The sequence below is a fragment of the Bos mutus genome, chromosome 5 (genome assembly GCF_027580195.1).
Source record: "Bos mutus isolate GX-2022 chromosome 5, NWIPB_WYAK_1.1, whole genome shotgun sequence".
Lineage (NCBI taxonomy): Eukaryota > Metazoa > Chordata > Mammalia > Artiodactyla > Bovidae > Bos > Bos mutus.
The window spans coordinates 8587326-8609160 of NC_091621.1; the positions used below are offsets into that span (position 1 = coordinate 8587326).

General features: G+C 42.9%; 1 protein-coding gene across 1 annotated transcript in view; it reads right to left on the reverse strand.

Moving 5' to 3' along the window:
- Positions 1-1171: 1171 nt before the first annotated feature.
- The window catches only part of DRAM1 (DNA damage regulated autophagy modulator 1), a 41300-nt gene continuing 20636 nt past the window's right edge, over positions 1172-21835 (reverse strand). Inside the window, exons 2-7 of the mRNA XM_005898602.3 lie at positions 19369-19436; positions 16733-16875; positions 12015-12192; positions 7888-7946; positions 3935-4027; positions 1172-3339 (exon numbers count right to left, since the gene is read on the reverse strand). Of these exons, the coding sequence (XP_005898664.2) occupies positions 3295-3339; positions 3935-4027; positions 7888-7946; positions 12015-12192; positions 16733-16875; positions 19369-19436 (586 nt within the window). The 3' untranslated portion in view covers positions 1172-3294. The remainder of the gene's footprint in view (positions 3340-3934; positions 4028-7887; positions 7947-12014; positions 12193-16732; positions 16876-19368; positions 19437-21835) is intronic.

Genomic DNA, 21835 nt, shown 5'->3' on the forward strand with positions numbered 1-21835 from the left:
AGGTCACTGAACTTCTCTTTTTTTTTTTTGCCTTAGCTTCTTCATTTGAAACATGTGACAGTTCACTGTCTGACTAAACTCAGAGACTAAATAAGAACACAAGAAATTTGAAAACATATAAACATGACTTTGAAGTTAACTGAATGCAAACTGATCACCTATATGACTAACTTTTTTTTTTTACCTGAAAAGATTGATAGCCGGTAAAATTTGGTTTACTCTGAATCAAGTTGGGTTGGCTCTTCTGGCCTCTGGGGTCAGGAAGAACTGAATTCTGTAGTGGAATCTGCAGCTTTACATTAGTGCAAGACCCATTTCCCATCCCCTTCTTCTGAGAAACAACTTTCCAGCACCATCAGCCCAGTAGTTTGGGTGGCGCAGACCCCTCTCAGTGCTCCAGAGGTGAACATGTGACACTGGTCTGACCAATCAGAGCATTGCACTTCCCCGGGTGACAGGGTGGGCATGTGACCCAAGGGAGCCAATCGGAGAAAGTGAGTTTCAACTGGAGGGCTTTGGTTAGAACTTTTAGGAAGTCCTCTCATTCCACTGGACAGTTTGTAGCTTGGGGCTCTAGAAGCCATCTCACGCCCACCAAGGGGAAAGCCTGCCTGAGAATGATGCCAGCAGAGAGAAGGAGAGAATAGATGGAGTCCTGGTGACTTTCTGATCCAGCCGTCCCTATAGACAGCTCCACCGCAGGACCTCGCATAACTTGAATCAATAGATGCCTCTCTTTCTTTCAACAACGTTGAGTTGGATTTCTGTGCAAACTTCTGATACTACTACTCAAAAATATCTACAAAGATGAGCCATCCTACCCACAGGCAAAACTACATGAATTAAGAAAACATAAGGTTTGAGACTTCCTCAGAGGTCCAGTGTTTAAGATTCCACTTTCCAATGCAGTGGGTAAGCATTCAATCCCAGATCAGGGAACTAAGATCCCACATGCCACGTGGTATGGCCAAAATTGTTTAAAATAATAATAATAATGAGATTTAAACTCTACCTCTATAGAATCCAAGTGGAGCTAGAATACTTTCCTGAATAAATATACTTCATAGTAGTACCAAGTCAACATATTATAATTTAACAGAGACATAGATTTAAAATAAAGAAATATTTCATTTTATTTTACTCTTTCAGCCATGAGGTCCAAGGAAATGCAAGTTCATGGCAATCAGAAATAATACCAAAATATGGAGGAGACCAGCTTTCGAGATTTCATGGAATCAGCAGAACGTGACTGTCTGGAGTGAGTTTTGGCCTTCTCAGTTTGCCAAGCCAGGTGTACCATTTGCTCTAGCCCATGGAACAATTTCTGTGATAACTGTCCAGGATGAAGAGAGTCATCATAGCATGGAGACGCCCAAACAACTGAAACGTTTACAGCACACAAAGCAAAACAGTCAATATTAAAAGGTGACATAGGCTATTTATTACCTCATTAGTAAACCAGAGTAAATCTCATTATGCAGTACTACAGATATCCCCCAGCCATGTCTCCACTTGCTCACTCCCTCATTCATGCATTCAGTGAGTTTTTATTAAGCACCTACTGTGTACCAGGAGGCAGCCTGGTAAATGCTCAAGTAACAAAGATTAAGGCACAGACTTCTGCCCTCAAGGAGCTCCCAATCTAAATCACGCAGAGAGATACAGAAATGAAGGATGACAATAAATGTGTCAAGAAGGGCTGATAACAACAGTCTGTTCCAAGGGAGACCCAACTGTGGATTCATTCTACTGCAGGTTCCACAGCAAAGGTAAGTGGCTTCCCTCCTCTGCAGAACACAGACGTAACCAGCATTTCAGTTCCAAGTTACCACCAACCCAGAGGTGGGTCTCAGTCTCTCACCGCTGAACCCGCAGGGGAGAGGGTCTGTCCTTGCGGAGGCGGCTGACCACTACTGAGCCTCCTTCCATGGCTGGCCAAGTGAGCTGCTCTGCCCTTGGCATGAGCCCTCAAGGTCTGGAACCTCTTGGCCAGATACGGGTTTCTGGTCTGGAGGGTCCCCGAAGGTGAGTTCCTTCTCTTCCACTTTTAAACCTTTGCATCTCAAGAGCCACTTCTTCCTCTGGAATGACTTGCTTTTCACTTGTCATTCGTGATGTGCTGTTACCGAGCAAAGGATCTGCTTCACATTTCTTAGACTGTGCAAACATCCAGCCGTGGGGATGAAGAAGAGGAGCAAAGTAACTCCTTCCTGCACCATGCTCCTCTCCCTCCCCTCTCAGACCTGCACTCCCCGTCAGCGCCCATGGGCTGGCGTGAAAGGAATGCGAGATGTGTGGTGCGGCTTCTGAGTCAGACAGTGTGTCGAGTTGTGCCAGTAACAATAAAGGGCAGCTTTGTAAGTGGAATGTGTAATGCTTTTTGCAGGTTGGTTTCTGCAGAGGTTTAGGATTGAGCAAGTCTCCTTCCCATAATCCCGCATTCCTCGGATGTTCCCTGAGACACACTCCCCTCCTCCCCCTCATCACTCTGGAATCCAGTGAGTTCTTGTTAGTTGCTCACCTCCATTTCACTCTGTTGTTAGAAGGATTTGATTTCTAACTTGCCTGGCTGAAACCATCCCACCTGGAACACATCACTACAGACTGCCGTCAGTTAGCAGCAAGGGTAAAAGCTGGGTCTCTGTGAGCAGAGAGGCCCACGGGTCGGGGGACGGAATTTCAAAACTGAGGTCTTCCATGGTCACTGAGTTAATGCGCATAGTGGTCTTAAGGCCTTTTGATAGAAGCTTTTTGCTTGGTTCATCTAAAAATCAGTCTCTTAGTTAGTGTTAGTTTATTAACTAAATCTTAATGATCATTTTAAACTGAATTTTAGAAATGCTCTTATGATATAAAATTATACAGTGCATTCTCTAAAAATAAAATCTTAAAAAGAACATCCCCTGATTTTACTTTTGAATGAATTTCTCAGTTAGTGTACTCCACAAATCACTCACACAGAGAGAAATTAACAAAAACAGAATTTGTATAAAAATAAGAGGTCTCCATTTGCTGGAATACCTTATTTTGTCTGTCAGGAATTTGTTAATACAAAAACAGTGTCTACTTGGAGAGTTATAAAAACATTGCTACAATGTCATAAACGCTCTACATTCTCTAGGAAAACATACCTTTGGAAATAGTACAACTATTGGGAATTCTTAAAGAAATTCAAGTCCTGGATGTGCTGCAGATGAATTCCACACAGGGCAGCATTAAAACCCTGTCTGTCCTCTGTACCACTTCCAGGAATTGTCTGCCACTTCCACTGAGTGAGATAGAGTTCTTCTTTCTTCAAACATCACCACTGATTTCTGTGGATATTCTTAAGGTGACACTCTATTAAAAAAAAAAAAAAAGTTTAAAACAAAGTAAACACCACCAGTGCCAGCTCTGAAACTCCTAAGAGCTTTGCACCCCCTCAGAGATGATCTCACTATGGTTTGTAGGGAGCTTGAGTTGGGTCCTCAAGAATTTTCTTGGCTTTCTGTAACCTTTTAGTTAATAATTCACTTGTTTCAAGATGCAAGACTTTCCCTGTTGCCAAATCTGACAAGGTCCCACCTTCTCTCCGCCTTCAGAACATTTTTCAACAACACACTTTTATTTTTAAGAAAAGACATATTTCCTGTTATTTGGAACTTGTAAGTGAGACCTCCTCACAAAGTAAATAACCAGGATCTATGACCATAAGCATCAAATGGCAGGGGACAGATGAATGTTTCCTTGTTTGGGAGAACTATTCAAGATAGCTTTCCTTTGGGAATACACTAAGTTGCACAATACTTGCAAATTTTTTTTTTGTTTTTCAAACACATAAGGGTAAAAAAGAAAGCTAATGCTCTTATGTTTCTTTAATGAGAGAAATGTTCTATGGCTTCCTACTAACCCTCATCATCAGTAACTTATAACATATGAATGGATAAATACCAACCTGGAAATCGTGGATGAATGTTAAAAAGTAGAAAATAAAACCAAAGGCCACTGTCCATTCACAGATCGCACTCACTACGTGATATACATAATCCTAAGAGCAAAAACAATAAGAAAAACAGAACTGAGCCTACATGCATTCACTTTAGTGGACATATTGAAATAACAATGAGCAGGGCGGGACAGAGGAAAAAGCTCTCCAGTGAGCATAAATTAACCCCCGGAGGAAACATGGTGAGCAAGGCCACATGGATGTGCATCGGGGCAGCTGCCCAACGAGAATGCGAATACAATAACCCCAAAGTTCTCTCCGGTTCTCACACACTCTGGCTTTACAATTTGTCTGTGGAATTTCAACAGGCAGAAGAAGGACCACAAAATGGCTGAGAGTGGAAAGCAAATGTGGACTCAGTAGAAGAAAGAACTTTCCATACAAAGCATGGCTGGTTTTCCCACCGCTGGGAACCCCAAAGTTGAAAGGCAGGCTTGAAAAACACCTATCAATGGCACCCCACTCCAGTACTCTCGCCTGGAAAATCCCATGGACAGAGGAGCCTGGTAGGCTGCAGTCCATGGGGTCACGAAGAGTCAGACATGATTGAGCGACTTCACTTTCACTTTTCACTTTCATGCATTGGAGAAGGAAATGGCAACCCACTCCAGTGTTCTTGCCTGGAGAATCCCAGGGACGGGGGAGCCTGGTGGGCTGCCATCTATGGGGTCGCACAGAGTCGGACATGACTGAAGCGACTTAGCGGCAGTAGCAGCAGCAGAGTCTGTGTACTAAGATCTGAAGTGTGCATCTAAAGGAGACTGGCTTCTGTGTTTCTCTGTTGCTATAGAAAACGTCAGTTCAGACAACATGTCTGCTTGTTATAAGGTTAGCACAGCTACAAAGTAAAGGCTAATACTGAGACTTCTCTTCTTGAGGACAGGAATGAGAGGGTGCAAGGCATGAAACAGAAGGGCTTCAATGGGGGTTCCAAAGTTGGCTACCTCTGCAGGCCAGGAAAAAGAAATAAAACTGATGGTTGCAAAAAGACAGGAACAATGGGGAGCCCATGCCTCATCCATTCTGTTCCATTCTTGTCAAATGGGAATATACGACCCCAGTGTTACTTTGAGATTAAAAAAAAAACCCACGGAGTGTGTGTGCGTGTGTCAGAGACAAAGATATCTTCCCTGATTTTTTAAATGCTGGAAACCACTTTAAAAGCATTTTTAGGGACCTCCCTGGTGGTTCTGTGGTTAAGACCCCAATGCAGGGGATGTTAAGATCCCACATGTCTCAGGGCCAAAAAACTCAAAAAACATAAAAAAAAATCCAGAAGTGATAGTGTAACAAATTCAATAAGACTCTATAAAAAATGGTTCACATCAAAAAATCTTTTAAAAAATGATAAACAAAAACAGTTTTAAATACTGTCTAGAGTCCAAGTCTGGAGAAGGCAACGGCACCCCACTCCAGTACTCTTGCCTAGAAAATCCCATGGACGGAGGAGCCTGGTGGGCTGCAGTCCATGGGGTCGCTAAGAGTCGGACATGACTGAGCGACTTCCCTTTCACTTTTCACTTTCATGCATTGGAGAAGGAAATGGCAACCCACTCCAGTGTTCTTGCCTGGAGAATCCCAGGGACAGGGAGCCTGGTGGGCTGCCAACTATGGGGTCGCACAGAGTCGGGCATGACTGAAGTGATTTAGCAGCAGCAGCAGCAGCAGAGTCCAAGTCAAAAATGCTTGTCTACATTCTGATTTTAGCCCACATGCCAAATTAGCCTGTGGCCTGTCACCAGTTCCAGCCCTCTGATTTCAGATCATAACCTATATTTTCTTCCTGCTTCACTGTCTGCCCTGCTGTCAGTTACAAAGGTGAACAAACAAATGTGCGAGACTACAGGTGGGTTCTTTTCTTTGCTCCACCACAAAGATCTCATCGAGGTGCATCAAACTTGATACCACTGCTCCCCCTCCCCACGGAGGGTTGCATCCACCTGCTGTTCTCACCCAGGCCACCCTGGGGAGCATATGACCAGCTATATTAGGGGGTCCAGAACCAGGGCCACGTCCTTTTCAAAGGACTACATTAACCCCATCTCATGTCATCCCTGGACAACGAAGATGGCTTATCCAAATAGAAGCAGAATTTGGGGGGAGGGGAAGATATCTGTAGCATGACGTTAATGACAGTACACTGAAGCAGGGGTCCGGACTCTTACACTACATTCTATTCCATGAATTGATGTAAAGGGTTTTCTTTGCATTTGTGGATATTGGGAACAGAAGGCAATATGAGTGGGATAGCAATTTTCGGAGTGAATAGAAAATCAGGTACTTTCCACATTTTTAAAATAGAAAATGAATGGAAAAAAAAGGGGTGGGGGGTAACTGTCAGGGGATTGATTAATCTTTCCCAGCAGACTTGTTTCATTTGATTTGTGGTGGAAGGACTCCCCCCAGTGGTTAAAAAGTAAAATACACCCGAGGCTGCTCTGCTGGGAGCTCTCTTCAGGAAGAACTTTTTCCTCCGAATTTCTGCCTGACTGGTCCTCACCACCTTCAGTCTCTCTCTTGCCTCCTGCCGGGTTCCATCACCTGCCAGAATCCTTTGTAATGGTGGAAAGTCCTTCCTTAGACCCTGCTGTTACCCCAACCAGGGGCCAAATCCGTGCCCAGCAGTGGAAGCACTGAGTCTTAACCAAAAGACCACCAGAGAAGTCCTTGAAACTGCTTTTCGAAAAGCATCAGTAACTCCACCTTTGCCTTGGGAAAAAACTCCTGCTCATCAGTAACTCCCCTCTCTCTGTAGGTTAACAAAGGGCATGGTGCTGCTGCTGCTAAGTCGCTTCAGTCGTGTCCGACTCTGTGCGACACCATAGACGGCAGCCCACCAGGCTCCGCCGCCCCTGGGATTCTCCAGGCAAGAACACTGGAGTGGGTTGCCATTTCCTTCTCCAGTGCATGAAAGGGAAAAGGGAAAGTGAAGTCGTGCAGTCGTGTCTGACTCTTAGCGACCCCATGGACTGCAGCCTACCAGGCTCCTCCGTCCATGGGATTTTCCAGGCAAGAGTACTGGAGTGGGCTGCCATTGCCTTCTCCCAACTAAGAGCATAAGCTGATCTCAGTTCAAAACATCTGATTCCTCATGTTCCCGTGTTGGGTCTGGAAATTACCTGTCACTCCACCCTATGCTCTGATGGCTCTTGATCCTGTCCCTGGTGTCTAACTGGACATTTCTCCTCGGTTTTTCACTGTAGCTTCAGATTCAACTATTCTAAAACCAAACCCATCCATTTCCCCCCATGGAATCATTAATTCCTGTTAGGAACTGAATCTGTTCATGAGAACATGTTCTTCAGCTTACCCAAGACAAAAGCTTGGAAGTCATTTCACTTCATTTCCTTTCATACTCAAGCTATTAATTCCAATGTAGGTGAATCTCGATTTGAAATCTAATCTAGTGGAACTACCTTCTTCCTGCCATCCTGCCTCTGGGCTCTCTCCTCTTCAGTCCATCCCAGGGGCTGCTTCTGACTAATGATACTCATCCAATAATATTCTTTTAATTTACTTTCCTGTTCAAAAGCCTTCAGAGGCTTATTCTGATCACCTACATCAAGCATGAGCCTCTCTGCCCACCTCTTAAAGACTTGCACAAATTACTCCCCCACAAACTTACCCTGACCACATTTATTTCTCACACTATGCTGAGAAACTGTTCTTCTCTGTTCCCATCCCATGCTAAGCAGATCCCCCGTATGCTTAGCTTGTCTGTTTCCTCTGACTGCCACACACCTTCATTCACATCATTTCCCTGCCCTTCAATCTCACTTCTTTTACTAAGCCTCAATGGTTGAAAGGATTAAGAGAGAATTAGAAATTCAAATTTTTTAAAATAATTTTGAAAACGCAGGAACCAGGTTTGACAGTCACATTTAAAACAACTTAAATTTTACCTTTTCTTTTGGATTCCACTCCAGCTTGGTTATAGAAATTAGTGAAGCACAGGCAATCACTAAAATAGGGGAATTGGTTAAGGAAACTGAAGACTAGGTCCTTTAGTGTTAAAGACTAGATTATTCTTCTAATAATATAACCATTGCACAGTGTTCAAATGTTAGTACCAACATATTTACAATCAAACCAGTTATATCAGTTTCTTATCATCTCAAACCTTAAGTCTGATTATGACAGAAGTTTAAATACAACATGGAAATAGTCCTTCCTTAGCAATACTTTGGCAGTTATGTATAGAAGATTTTTAATCTGTGGCTACATTTTGCTTGACCCTGTTGTTTAAATTTGGTCAAAATCACTGACACGGCAGTCTAATATGGGTAATTTTGGAGTACTTTTTCCCTAAAATACTATTTTACCTAAATTAAAATGTCAATTAAAATTCTTCTTCCTTAAAATATTATGTTCAAGGCAATAGCTTCAAGGAAAAATTAACATTTCAAAGTACCAAAGCATTACAAAGTACTCATATGAGTACAAAGTACTCATATACAAAGGCTCATATACAAACACAAGCTACAGCAAGTTAAGGTATTATTGTTTAAAAGGAAAAAAACAGACTTTTGCCACTGAATAACTGTGTATAAGTAGACCTTAATCCTTGGCCCACACGTGCATGTGTGCTAAGTTGCTTCAGTCGTGTCTGACTGTGTGTGACCCTATAGACTGTAGCCTGCCAGGCTCCTCAGTTCATGGAATTCTCCAGGCAAGAATACTGGAGAGGGTTGCCGTAACGCCCCCTCCAGGGGCTCTTCCTGACCCAGGAATCGAACCTTGGTCTCCTTCATTGCAGGTGGATTTTTTACCACAAGCACCACCTGGGAAGCCCCCAGTCCTTGGCCCAAAGGGTTTACAAATCAAAGAGCTATGTCCTACACCTGACATCCTACATCTGACCTAGGGGATGAAAGACAAACCCTGAGAAGTCAGTCTAATAAAGCCAGGAACTGAGGCTACAGCGCAAGGCAGACAAAACTGTCGGCACAAAGATGGTTGCGACCGTTTTGATTGAACTTAAAAGACAAAAGAAAGCTGGAGAGTAATGGGGATGCTCTTTAATGAAAAGCTTTTGCAAAGAGTTAAGAATTCCAAGTGTTGCATCAGTTAATGCCAAGTTGAGCATCTCTGAATTTGGAGGCAGCATCCTCTCTCCCTGCCTTTCCCCGCCTCTCATGTTTTGCCATTTTTAACACTTGTCAGTTTCTCAAAGTAAAAGTAGAGAGCATCGAAGGTCCCCTGATCATGTCATGACCATACTTTTGTTTCTAATAGCTTAATTCTCTTAATTCTTTCACTTAATTCTTTGCCTCACCTTTAGTCCCATCATGGAGAAGGAAATGGCAACCCACTCCAGTGTTCTTGCCTGGAGAATCCCAGGGACGGGGGAGCCTGGTGGGCTGCCGTCTATGGGGTCGCATAGAGTCGGACACGACTGAAGCGACTTAGCAGCAGCAGCTAGTCCCATCAAGTACCATGCTGGGGAGAAGGTGGAGAGGTAGAGAAAACTCTGGCAAAACAGACCTGGTCTCAGTTCCCAGAAATATCACAGCCTTGATGGACCCAGGGAATGTGCCTCGTTAGAGAGAAAAGAATAGGGTGCAGTGATGACTCAGAGGGAAGATTAGATACCTGGTTGGTGAAGGCAGCACAGCCAAAAAAACAACAATAGTTGTTTGAGGTTTGAGAAGCTCCTAGAACAGCTTCCCAGGTGGCTCAAGTGGTAAAGAACCCCCCTGCTGACACAGGAGAAGAAGGTTTGATTCCTGGGTTGGGAAGCTACCCTGGAGGAGGAAATGGCTACTCACTCCAGTATTTTTGCCTGGGAAATCCTATGGACAGAGGAGCCTGGCAGGCTACAAATCCATGGGATCGCAAGAGTCCAACAGGACTGAGCACACAAGCATGTGAGCTAGAACAGCATTATCCCACAGAAACTCAGGCATATAACTTCAAATTTTCTACTACAGTAGCCACAGTGATAAAAACAAAAAAGAACTTAATGAAATTAATCTTAACATATCTTATTTAACCCAATATACCAAACATGTTCTCATTTCAACATGTAATACTGCAAAGAATTATTAATAAGATGGTTTGCATTTTTTTCTCATTAAGTCTTTGACATCTGGTGTTTTACACTTACAGCCCATCTCTGCACAGACTATCCCCGCTCAAGTGCTCCCCAGCCCCATTTGGCCAGTGGCTACTGTCCTGGCCGGACAGCTCAGTTCTAGAAAGACAAGGTGGAGGAGGTTATTTAGGTAAGAGAAGAGCACCAGCAAACACAGAGAATAATGAAGAGCCGAGAATAACGAAGAGCCACACACACGGGAGACAGTGTAACACTGAGGTTGGAAAAATAGGCAGCCTCAGATTACACGTCTCAAGAAAAGGAACCTGGCCTTTGCATCATTAGTGATTTTGTGAAGGCTTCTGAAAGCTGCAGGAGCTGGATGCAAGATGGACAATTTAGCGGGAAGGGCTTAGAAGCATGACCCCAAGTCTCGGTTTCTTCAGGAGTCAAATGAGGCTGTTTCATGGAACTCATACAGAGCATTTTAAAGATGCTTGAAAAGCTTTGTAAGGAAATATAAATCCATGATGCTAATGTTTAAGATCACAGACTTTTTCATATGGGTGCATTTGTTCAAGTTCCTTGGCTCAATCTGCTTCTGTTCAGGGATTCTACCCCTCAGCAGGGCTCCTAGGAACTTCTAGAAACGGGAACTATTAGTATGTGAAACTCTGGCCTGAAATGCTAATTCTATTAAAACTCTCATTTTAATACCTAGAGATCTGTCTCCAAAGTTGGAAGCAAGGAAAGCTTTCATGCATAGAGAAATTTTGTTTTTAACTTTACAAATGGTTTTATAAATCCGACAACTAATACAGCCTACAAGTTTTGAGGAGATAGGTGTCCAGAGAAAGCATGAATGTCTTCGATCCATAAATAGGATAAGGAAACAGAGAAGGAACTATCTTAGGAACCAAAGTCATAATTTGTTAAACTTCTCAGTACTAGGAATTCGTTCCTCTGTGCTTAGAAATTTTTATAATTAAATATTTCCTTCCCTAAATGACAAAAAAAACAAAATCCCAAACCATCCTTAGACTTCACGTTTTGTATAGCTTCAATTTTGAAAGAGAAATGCAAGGCTTAATACTTAGAAGCACATGAGGACACCATGCTTTTTTTACTCAAGCTTGTCCACCACATACCACAACCCAACCCAGATGAACAAAACCAGTGCTAATAAAATAGTTGCTGCTTTCCAATAATCTGACAGCAATCGTCAATTTTTATTGACTCTTCAGTATTCGATATGACTGCAGATGATATTTGGAAAGATGGGAAATTTTCCACCCCTGAAAGACCAATTTTATTTTGTTAAATGCCTCTTGGGGGAAAGAAAAAAGGAAAAGAAAGAATGAGAAAGAAAAAAAAATGGAAGGGTTGGTTTTCTTTCCTTCTAAATCAGAATATATTAGTATGATAAATTTATATTTTCCTTCCACACTGCTGACATAGAAAAAATAAAATTTCATTTTGAAAATGAAATCAGTGGTAAAAAGAAAAAGTAAATGTGTTTTAAATGACTTAGAAATAAATAGCATAGAGCTTTTTAAAACCTCTTAATGTGGACAAGTAAATCAAACCCTCTAATCACCTAGTTGTGGGAAGAAGGGACAGTCTGGCTTCTTGGGACTCCACTGGGCTAGTACTTCAAGTACAATATCAATATTTGATGTCTTTAGCCAACCACTACAAAGAAAAATACATATTTTCACACGGCTCATGAAACGGACCCTGTTGAAGGAAAGTAAACAGAGACTGAAGTGTTCTGACGTTTTTTTTTCCATTTTCCTTTCACACCATTCTTTCCCCCAAAGATTCTTTTGATTTAACCAGACAAGGTTGAGCTATTTTCCTTGTGATTTGCCCAGTCGTTCCTCTGAAGCCTGTTGACGCCTGGCTGTCAGCCTTAGCTTTCTCCATTTTGGGGAATAGGAGTGAGGTGAAGGGGGTGTCGGGCTTGCAAGGACCTGACAAACGCTCAAAGGATACTGGGTATGACAGCTGCGCAGGACACAGCAGAGATGGCCATTCGCACGTGGCACGTGGAAAGGCTGTTCCACTGGGGACAGGATTTGTAAGAGATGACGGATTGCAGGAGCGTGTACACGACGCCGCAGACGAACGCCAGAAGGGCACCGCCGTCATGGACCACGGGAACGGCCAGCTCCTAGAGAGAATGTCACACACGTGCTGTTACTCCACGCACATCCAGAGTGGAACACTTCCTGACTCTGGGCTTCTCAAGCCCACCAGGCATCACAAATGCACCCGCCCCGTCTTGGGAAAAGGCAGCGGCTTACAGAAAATGATCAAGGCCTTTCCAGCATTGAAGTAAATGCCAGAAACTTGGTTATTCCACAGCATATGTTTGACTTGCTGCGAGTTGAGCAAAACGGGCCTGGTTCAGTAACAGTATCTCAATAAAACTGGGTAGGGGGGTGTGAAAGCCCATATTAAACGAAAAAATATAAAAGAAATAAGAAAAACAAATTCTTTTCACCCCTTGAATCTTAGGCACAACTGAGCAAGGAAAGATAAACAAAAGACAAAGCATCTGCTGCGAAGGCACCAAGGTTATTTTAGGAGCATCTTCCGATGATAACGGTACTTTCCACTCTCCATTTTCTTTTCAGGCTGGTAAGCAAATCAGATCCAGAATTTACATACTTTGTTTTCCACTGCCACCCCACCCCTCTAACTAGCACTGTCAGGAAATTTGCTTCCTCAACCCTGGCCAATTCAACATATCCTTTTGGATCTTATTCTGTAAACTCCAAGAGACCCACATTAACCCTGATGAAGTCAGGTCCAAAGGCCCTCAATTTAGCAGGAGCTGAATTTCCAGTGTGCCTTTTTTCATGGTGGAATACATATTCTCTCATCCAAGCTGTCCTTCAGAAGGCAAAGGCAAATGAAGCATATCAGACATGAATTTTGCATAGAGGTTAAGATGAAAACCTTTTTTTTTTTTTTTTTTGAAACTCTCTTGATATTGAGTTGACCAAAAAGTTCATAGTTTCTTCTGTAAGACTGTATGGAAAAACCCAGATTGGACAACCTAATAGTAACACTAGAGAAAACTAGACTATTGATAGGATTCAACCTCGGGAAATGACTTTTCCAAAAAGGAGACTTTGTGAGGGACACAAAAGCATTGACAGAGGTTGCTTGGTGAGAACACACCAAAATACAGCCATCTGTCACCTGCAGGAGAGAAAGCTGGCTGTGAGATCCTGACAAATGAGGTTTCCTCCCACTCAGGAAAAACCACCACTCAACTCTCTCACTTGCCCTCACATCTCTAAATCTTCTTGAGATAACTGCACATGTTGGTTTGCTCACAGCAGGCTGAAAATGAATTACAGGATATCAAACAAGGAAGTTGTAAAGATATATTTATGGGCCCAATGACAAAGTAAACACTTTGCTCTCAGGAAAAGTTAGAGATTCTATTTCTGGTCTTTATGAAGATATAATCACTTCACAGAAGCCTTAAAGGGAACCAAACGTGTAATTATCTCACCACCTAAGTCTTCTCCCTAAAGTCTGCCCTTTATGGTTTAAACACAGACACGTGCATCACTTGTGACGTTGCGTTGCTGTGAGTATGACCTGGCAGGATATCACACAGGACATACTGGCCCCACTGAACAATTCACTCCACCAGACAAATTGTAACTTTCCAGTTCATCGCCTTTCCATTAAAAAATTTCTTTTCCATTGTGCTTTCTGACACTAGAGCTGTGAACTGTATACATGCTTTTTTTCTCACAGACTTTGCCTCATTCTGGCCTTGACATTAACTCTTCCCTACAGGTTCTGGGTAGATTGCTTCGATTCAAAGGTGACTTCTGCCTCTCATGATTCATGAGATTTGGGGAGACTGTTAACCTCTCTGTGTCTCCATGTCTTCATTGATAAACTACTAACTGTCTTCCGAGGTCATTATTAGAATTATACAAGTAAAGCATGAAATGTTTTCATAAATGTCCATCACCTAGAAAACTTCACTAAATGCTGTTTGTTACGGAATGTAAAATGCACACAATCATAAAATAAAAGGAAATGTCACTGAGGGGCTCTACCACATGACAATGTGGCAACAAGTGGTGTTTATTTCCTCATGCGTGTGTGCGTGAGTGCTAAGTTGCTCAGTCATGTCCAACTCTTTGCAACCCTAAGGACTGTAGTCTACCAGGCTCCTCTGTTCATGGGATTCTCCAGGCAAGAATTTTGCAGTGGGTTGCCACCTCCCTTCTCCAGGGGATCTTCCCAACCGAAGGATTGAACCCAGGTCTTCTATATTGCAGGCAGATTTTTACCCTCTGAGCCACTAAGGAAGCCTCAAGTTCTTGTGATCCTGTCCATGGGATACTCCAGGCAAGAATACTGGAGTGGGTTGCCATGCCTTCCTCCAGGGGATCTTCCTGACTCAGGGATCAAACCCATGTCACTTACGTCTCCTGCATTGGCAGGCAAGTTCTTTACCATTGAGCCACCTGGGAAGCCCTATTTCCTCATACGAGACAACAAGAGTAGGAAAATTCAACAGAGCCAGAAGCAAACCAAGTTTGCAGATGCCCCCCGGAAGCCTTATAGGTTTTGCTCCAGAGAGCTGCAGTTTTGGAGCTCACCTTTTGCCAGTGTTAACAGGGAAACACTGGTAGTTGTGGACTTGTAACACCCCCAAACAAAAACACGTTGGCTATCGACCTTGGAGGAACATCCCCGCCCTGGGCTGTCCTGAAGATTCTGTGTCAAACAAGGGAGGGTGCCTCACCCCTCACAACCCAGCGCTGGGTTTCCCAGAGCACTTTATTATACTCTCCCCTCACAGACAACATGAATGTGAGCAAACTCCGGGAGACAGTGGAGGAAAGACCAGCCTGGAGGATCAGTCCACGGAGTCACAAAGAATCGGACACAACTTGGCAACTAAACAATGATGACGACAGATGGCTTCCTCCAGGTGCAGGGTAGAAAAGGTGATTCCCTGAGGCCCACGTGGTGCAGGTGAGGCAGCGGGCTCTCCGACAATGGTCTAATGCCTGCAGACACTAGAGAACAGGGGGACAGCAAACGGTGCAGGTGGAGGCCTGAGGTTATCAGGCTCCCAGGTCCACGCCGGGGGGAAGCGCCCTCCTGCTCTGGCTTTAGTGGGCTTGATCAGCCAGCTAGCACTGCAGGCTGACACCTTCTTTTGAAAGTAAGCATCACACAAGATCAACTCACTTCTGTCGGGGAAACGGTTGAGTTCTCCAGGGCAGAACTAAAAGTCCTCTAGGAGTAACTTCCACGCTGAGGCCACAAAGGGACAAAGGTGATGGCAGAGCAGGCCCTCTGGGGTGCTGGCCTCTAGTGATGCACCAGTGACCATCACCAAGCGATGACCGCCAAGTTCAGATTGCCAGGTACTGTGCATTATCTCATTGCATCCCAGCAACAACCCTGTGAGGCGAGTACTCGTAGTTAGTTATTTCTTTTTTAAATATAAAATATTGTCTCCATCGACAAAGAGGTCCCACACTTTCCCTGAAATAGACCTTGGAATCATAGGAATTCACAAGTTAGAATAAAATCAGTAGGCAGAATTTCCTGGCAGTTTAGTGGTGAGAACTCTGCGCTTCCACTACAGGGGGCACGGGGTCAATCCCTGGTGAGGGGACTCAGATCCCTCAAGCCACACAGCGTGGCCAAATAAACAGTGTTTTCCCAACTCTTGACACAGTAAGAACAGATCAAGCAGACTCTTCAGTAGTCGTCATATAAGTTAATATGCTCCAATAAGGACATATGTCAGCCCTGCAACTGATTAGCTGAGTAACCCTGAGCAGGTTCTTTCGCCTCCATGTACCTAGGTCCTCATCTGTGAAAGGAAGAGATCACACGTTTCTCTTTGAACACCAGAGGTTCAAACAGTAGCATCAGTAAATATACACATGCTCACATGCAGAAATATGTTCACACTGTTAATGAAACCATTACAATGACTGAAGAAGCTCTCCCAGCACATTAAACCACCTCAGGAAGAGCTCAGAGCCATCCAGAGCCCACAGCAGGGGCTGAAGCATGCTCCTTTTCACAGTCATACATACATGCATCCCATTTCTCCCAAGACTTGACTTTCAAATGATAAAGATTTGTTTCTGGGCTCTCCCGTGGGCTCAGTGGTAAAGAATCCGCCTGCCGATACAGGAGACACAGGTTCGATCCCTGATTCAGGAAGATCCCACATGCCACGGAGCAACTAAGCCTGTATGCCACAACTACGGAGCCACAACTACAGAGGAGAGAAGCCACTGCAATGAAGAGTAGCCCCGCTTGCCTCAACTAGAGAAAGGCCCGGGAAGCAACGAAGACAGCACAGCCTAAATAAATAAATCTAAAAAAAAAAAAATAACAGTTTGTTTCTAAAAAGCAAACTATCCCAATTTTCATATACTCATCAACTGTTTGAGAGATCTCTTGGCACAAGTGTGCCTCTGCTGTTCTTGCTTCTTCCCTCCAGATACATATCCCTGGAGAAGGGAATGCCGACCCACTCCAGTGTTCTTGCCTGGAGAATACCATGGACAGAGGAACCTGGGGGGCTACAGTCCATGGGGTTACAAAGAGTTGGACACGACTGGGCGACTAACACTTCCACTTTTCTTTCCAGATACATAAACTCCATCACCCCCAATAACTGAAAAGACTTCAGGTCGTACCTGGAAATTGGCTACAATGCCCATTCCGATGCATCCCACCAATCCGAGAACCAAGGACACCAAGTTAAAAACAGGAGTGCTGAAATAGCTGGTTTGATTTTGCTTCTCTACTATTTTATACCTTGTGTACATTGTGGCTGCCCCTGAAAAAGAAACAGACTGTGATGAATTTTTAGTGATATTTTAGAAGGAAAAAGACATGAACAGTTTTGCATGGTTTTTACCAAGATTGTATTGGTTGTAATCAAGATTGTAATCAGTCTCCTGATTGCAACAGTCTTCCCACGCCCTCACCCCTGCCCTTGCTCACCTTATTTCTTTCTGCCATCAGACTCAGACTTGGACTCTCTCTCTCTCTCTTTCACACACACACACACACACACACACACGACTTCCCTCGTGGCCCAGTGATTAAGAATCCACCTGCTGATGCAGGGGATAAGGGTTTGATCCTTGGTCTGGGAAGATCCCATATGCCACGGGGCAACTAAGCCTGTGAGCCACAAGTTCTGAGCCCACACGCGGCAACTGCTGAAGCCCATGCGCCCTGGAGCCCGTGCTCCACAGTAAGAGAAGCCACCACATTGAGAACCCGAGCACTGCATCTGGAGTGTAGCTCCCCGATCTCGGGAACTAGAGAAATCCCGCATGAAGTAATGAAGTCCCCGTGTAGTCAAAAATAAACAAATTAAAATAAAAAATGTACCATAGCGATCCTGCCAATGTCAGTACAAATAGGTCTATATACCTCATCATGATGTACAGTGAATGCCATACTTATCTCATCTTTCTCCTAATGATAGATTTCTACATTATGTACTTTTCCCATTACAAGCAATGCTCAATGAACATCCTTGTATAGATGTCTTTGGCACACTTTCAGTGTTTCTGAAAGACGAATTCCTCGAAGTAGTATTCCTGGGTCAAAAAAAACTATGCTCAATTAAAATGCCAAGAAGTACCTCCCAATTGCTCCAAGACTGAGGCAATTTATACTCCCACAGAAGCGTCTGAAAGCAATTATTGCATGCCCTTGTCCTTTTAATTACTGCCAGTCTAACAAATGAAAAATGGCAACCTGTTGGTTTAATTTGCGTTTCTTTGATTGTCCATGAGACTGAGAAACCTTTAGTATGTTCACTAATCCTTTGCAGTTCTTCTGAAAATTGCATGCTTATCTTTTTTTTATTTTTCTCTTGAGTTCATTTTTAATTTGTAGTTGTTTTTATATACATTAAGTACATTAGTCTATTGTCTTCTATAAACATTACAAATTTTCTTCTGGTCTGTTGTTTGTCTTTAACTTTGTGTATCTTTCATCACTTAGAAGTTTTAATTTTTTATCTACCCAAATCTGTCAGTTCTTTCCTATTTAGCTTCTGGGTTTTGTGTAAGCTTAGATAAGCTTTTCCATCTTAAGGTTTTGAAAATATTTTCCTACAATTACATCCAAATCCTCTTATGGTTTTGTTCTTCATGTTTAGTTCTTTACTTGCCACTGGCTTTTGTGAATGGTGTGAGAGGGTACTATTCCTTTTAACTCAGCAAATTTTGCTTACAGAAAAACTCCACATGATATGCACAGATATATTTCAAATACATTCACTTTAGCAATGTAAATTACAAAATAAAAAATAGCCTAAAATATAACAAAAGGGGATTGAATTATAAATTATCATATATCCATGAGATGGATATTATGCATGTGTCAGGATAAAGTAGATTTCTATGTATTCAATAGTGTATGACAGCCACATTTTTTACTGAATCTTTAAAAGCAGACTAAAAGCTAATCATTTATCAGAGAGCATTTTAAACAAAGATATTCATGTCAGATTCTGCCTTGCCTCGAAGCAAAAAGCCACACTGATGGGGAGATGTTGTTAATGGAGAAAGCAACCAGGAGGAGTGCAAGGGAGTAAGACATACCTGGGGAATCTCTACATTTTGCTCAATTTTTCCATGAATCTACAAGTGTTCTAAGAAGTAATGTCTGTTAGAAACACACTCACAGATTTCCAGAAGAGGTTATAGTTGCCAGGGAGAAGGAATGGGGAAGGAATAATTAGGGAATTTGGAATGGCCATGTACACACTGCTACATTTAAAATGGGTAACCAACAAGGATCTACTGTATAGCACAGGGAACTCCACTCAGTGTTATGTGGCAGCCTGGATGGGAGGGGAGTTTGGGGGAGAATGGATACATGTATATGTATGGCTGAGCCCCTTTGTTGTTCACTTAAAACTATCACAACACTGTTTGTTAATCGGCAATACCCTAATACAAAATAAAACGTTTTTTAAAAAATAATGCCTGTTAAAAAGTAACAATAAAAAATGATACATAAACTATAACATTTTACTTCACCTGAGATTGGGAGTTTTTAATTTACTTATAATAATCATTGTGTACTTAATGACTCTGCCTTAAAGTGTCTGCCTACACTGCAGGAGACCTGGGTTCAAACCCTGGATCGGGAACATCTCCTGGAGAAGGAAATCGCAACCCACTCCAGTATTCTTGCCTGGAAAATCCCATGGACGGAGGAGCCTGGTAGGCTACAGTCCGTGGGGTCACAAAGAGTCAGACACGACTGAGCGACTTCACTTCACTTCACTTCATTGTGTACTTACCAAGAAATGCAGAGAAGTTTATCATAAATCCAAAAATGCCACTCTCTGGAGGTGTTGTTCCTGTGTCACTGAGAAAGAGAAGGCATGTCCAAATTAGTAAAAAGGAATTCAGTTCAGCCCCCTGGGCAGGCACGTAATTGGCAGGCATTATATTGTGTTCCTTCCATGTGTTCGGCCACTTTGAATTCCAAAGATTTGATCTGATTTTGTTCCAAAGTATTTTCATGTGGGCTCTGAAAAATTAAAAAATCCACTTTTCTTCCCCAGTTTTATTGAGATACAATTTTAAAACAGCACTGTATACGTTTAAGGTGTACAGCATAATGATCTGACTTAGACACCATGAAATGATCACCACAGGAAGTTTTGTGAACATCTATCATCTCATAGAGATACAACTTTTTTAAAAAAGAAAATTTTTTCCTTATGATGAGAACTCTTAGGATCTACTTTCTTAACTTTCATATGTAACACAGTGAAAGTGAAAGTGAAAGTCGCTCAGTCATGTCCGACTCTTTGTGTCCCCATGGACTATACAGTCCATGGAATTCTCCAGGCCAGAATACTGGAGCGGGTAGCCTTTCCCTCCTCCAAGGGATCTTCCCAACCCAGGGATTGAACCCAGGTCTCCCACATTGCAGGCAGATTCTTTACCAGCTGAGCCACAAGGGAAGCCCAAGTAACATAAAACAGTGTTAATTATATTATCCATGTTGTACATTACATCTCTGGTACTCATTTATCTGAGAACCACTTTTTCTATGAGTCTGTTTCCTTTTTCTGGTCCCTTTTTCTATGAGTTTGTTTGTACATTTGTTTGTTTGGAAGTATAAGTGACAATGCTATGTGAGGAAATACTGAAAGTGAATGGTGGTGGTGGTTCCCAGATGATTCCACCTGAAAACTCAGATGCATGTGTTCATTTTTTGTGTGTGTATATGTGTGCGTGTGTGTGTTCATACCTGGTGAGGTACTGACTGTTCCGGGGAGGAGAAAAAGGCCAAAAATCACGTTTGAAAAATCTACTATTTGAATATTAAATATACATAAACACATCATTTTAATTTTTAACATGACAATTTATGCATAAAAATTTACATTGCTGAAAAGACGATGGAAGGCTGAACAATAAATATTATTGAGGCTTATCAGTGCTTTATGGAAATAATAAGATATCAAGGGCATACTCGTGATGACAAATTATTTTAACAAAAAAATAGCTTCTAAGAGACATTTTTCAAATGTAGTCTATCAAGGAATTAAAGCTGGAAAGCAGCATTTGGCATGTGCTGGTTTCTATTCATTCACGCCAAGGTTTACATTTTTATGTTCTCAAGCTGCTCACATAAAGCAGCATTTCAAAGTGACAGCAAAAGCGTTCCCAACATAAAACAGCTCAGACCCGTGTTGAATGTTTCCACATTTTAAAACAGCTCTGAAATTTAAGTACTGAAAAATGGATCGAGTTGAAAAGATGCACTTCAAAGTGAAGTGCCCTGTATGTGCAGGAAGCAGGAGCCTTTGAGCTTTGTGAACATTTAATAGTTGAAGAGTATGAAGAGGTTAATGTTCCCCCTTCCCACAAATGCCTCTGGTCCCAATTACTTCCATTTCAGTCACACTTGGACTTCCCTGGTGGTCCAGTGGCTAAGACTCTGCGCTCCCGACGCAGGGGGCCTAGGTTCCAGCTCTGGTCAGGGAATTAGACCCTGCCTGCCACAATGGAGAGAAGACCCTGCGTGCCTTAACTAAAACCTGGCACAGCAAATATTAAAAAACAAACAAACAAACCTCAGTGTCCCTTGTAACTGTAAGAGTTAACATCACTATTTTCCTACTAATAATTCGTTTTCTCACTAAAGGGATGTTGACATGGAGAAGGCTGCCCGATGTGCAGGACGCCCTTCTGAGCACTACAAGGCTCTGAGTGGGTGAGGAGGGGACGGAACCAGTGATGGGGAGAAGTGGAGACAGCACATGCGTGCCCTTGGGCAGCACTTTGCCAGAAGAGTAATTCACACCGGGGAAAGAAGCCTTCTTTTCTTGCCCTCAGAGTATAGAAAAGCAGCTACCCAGTGACTCATGCAAGAGTACTTGTTGTCACAGGTCTGAGAGGAATCTGCCACGTAAGGGAGTAGGCAGAAGGCAGGACAAAGGTGCTCCAACAGGAGATGAGAAGATGACCAGACTTGGGGACCATCCATCCAGGGAGAGCAAACCAGGACATATTTCAAGGGCCCAGGTGTGCAGTCCACATGACATCAAACATGCCATTCGAAAGCTCAGGATTTCAGAATGATATTTTATTCTTGCTTATCTGTACATTTTAAACCATACAGGCAGAATCTGGGAATTCCCTGGCGGTCCAGTGGTTAGGATTCCAAGCTTTCATTGCTTTGGGCCTATGTTTAATCCATAGTCAGGGAACTAAGATCCTGCAAGCCACCCGGGGCGGGGGGGGCGGAGG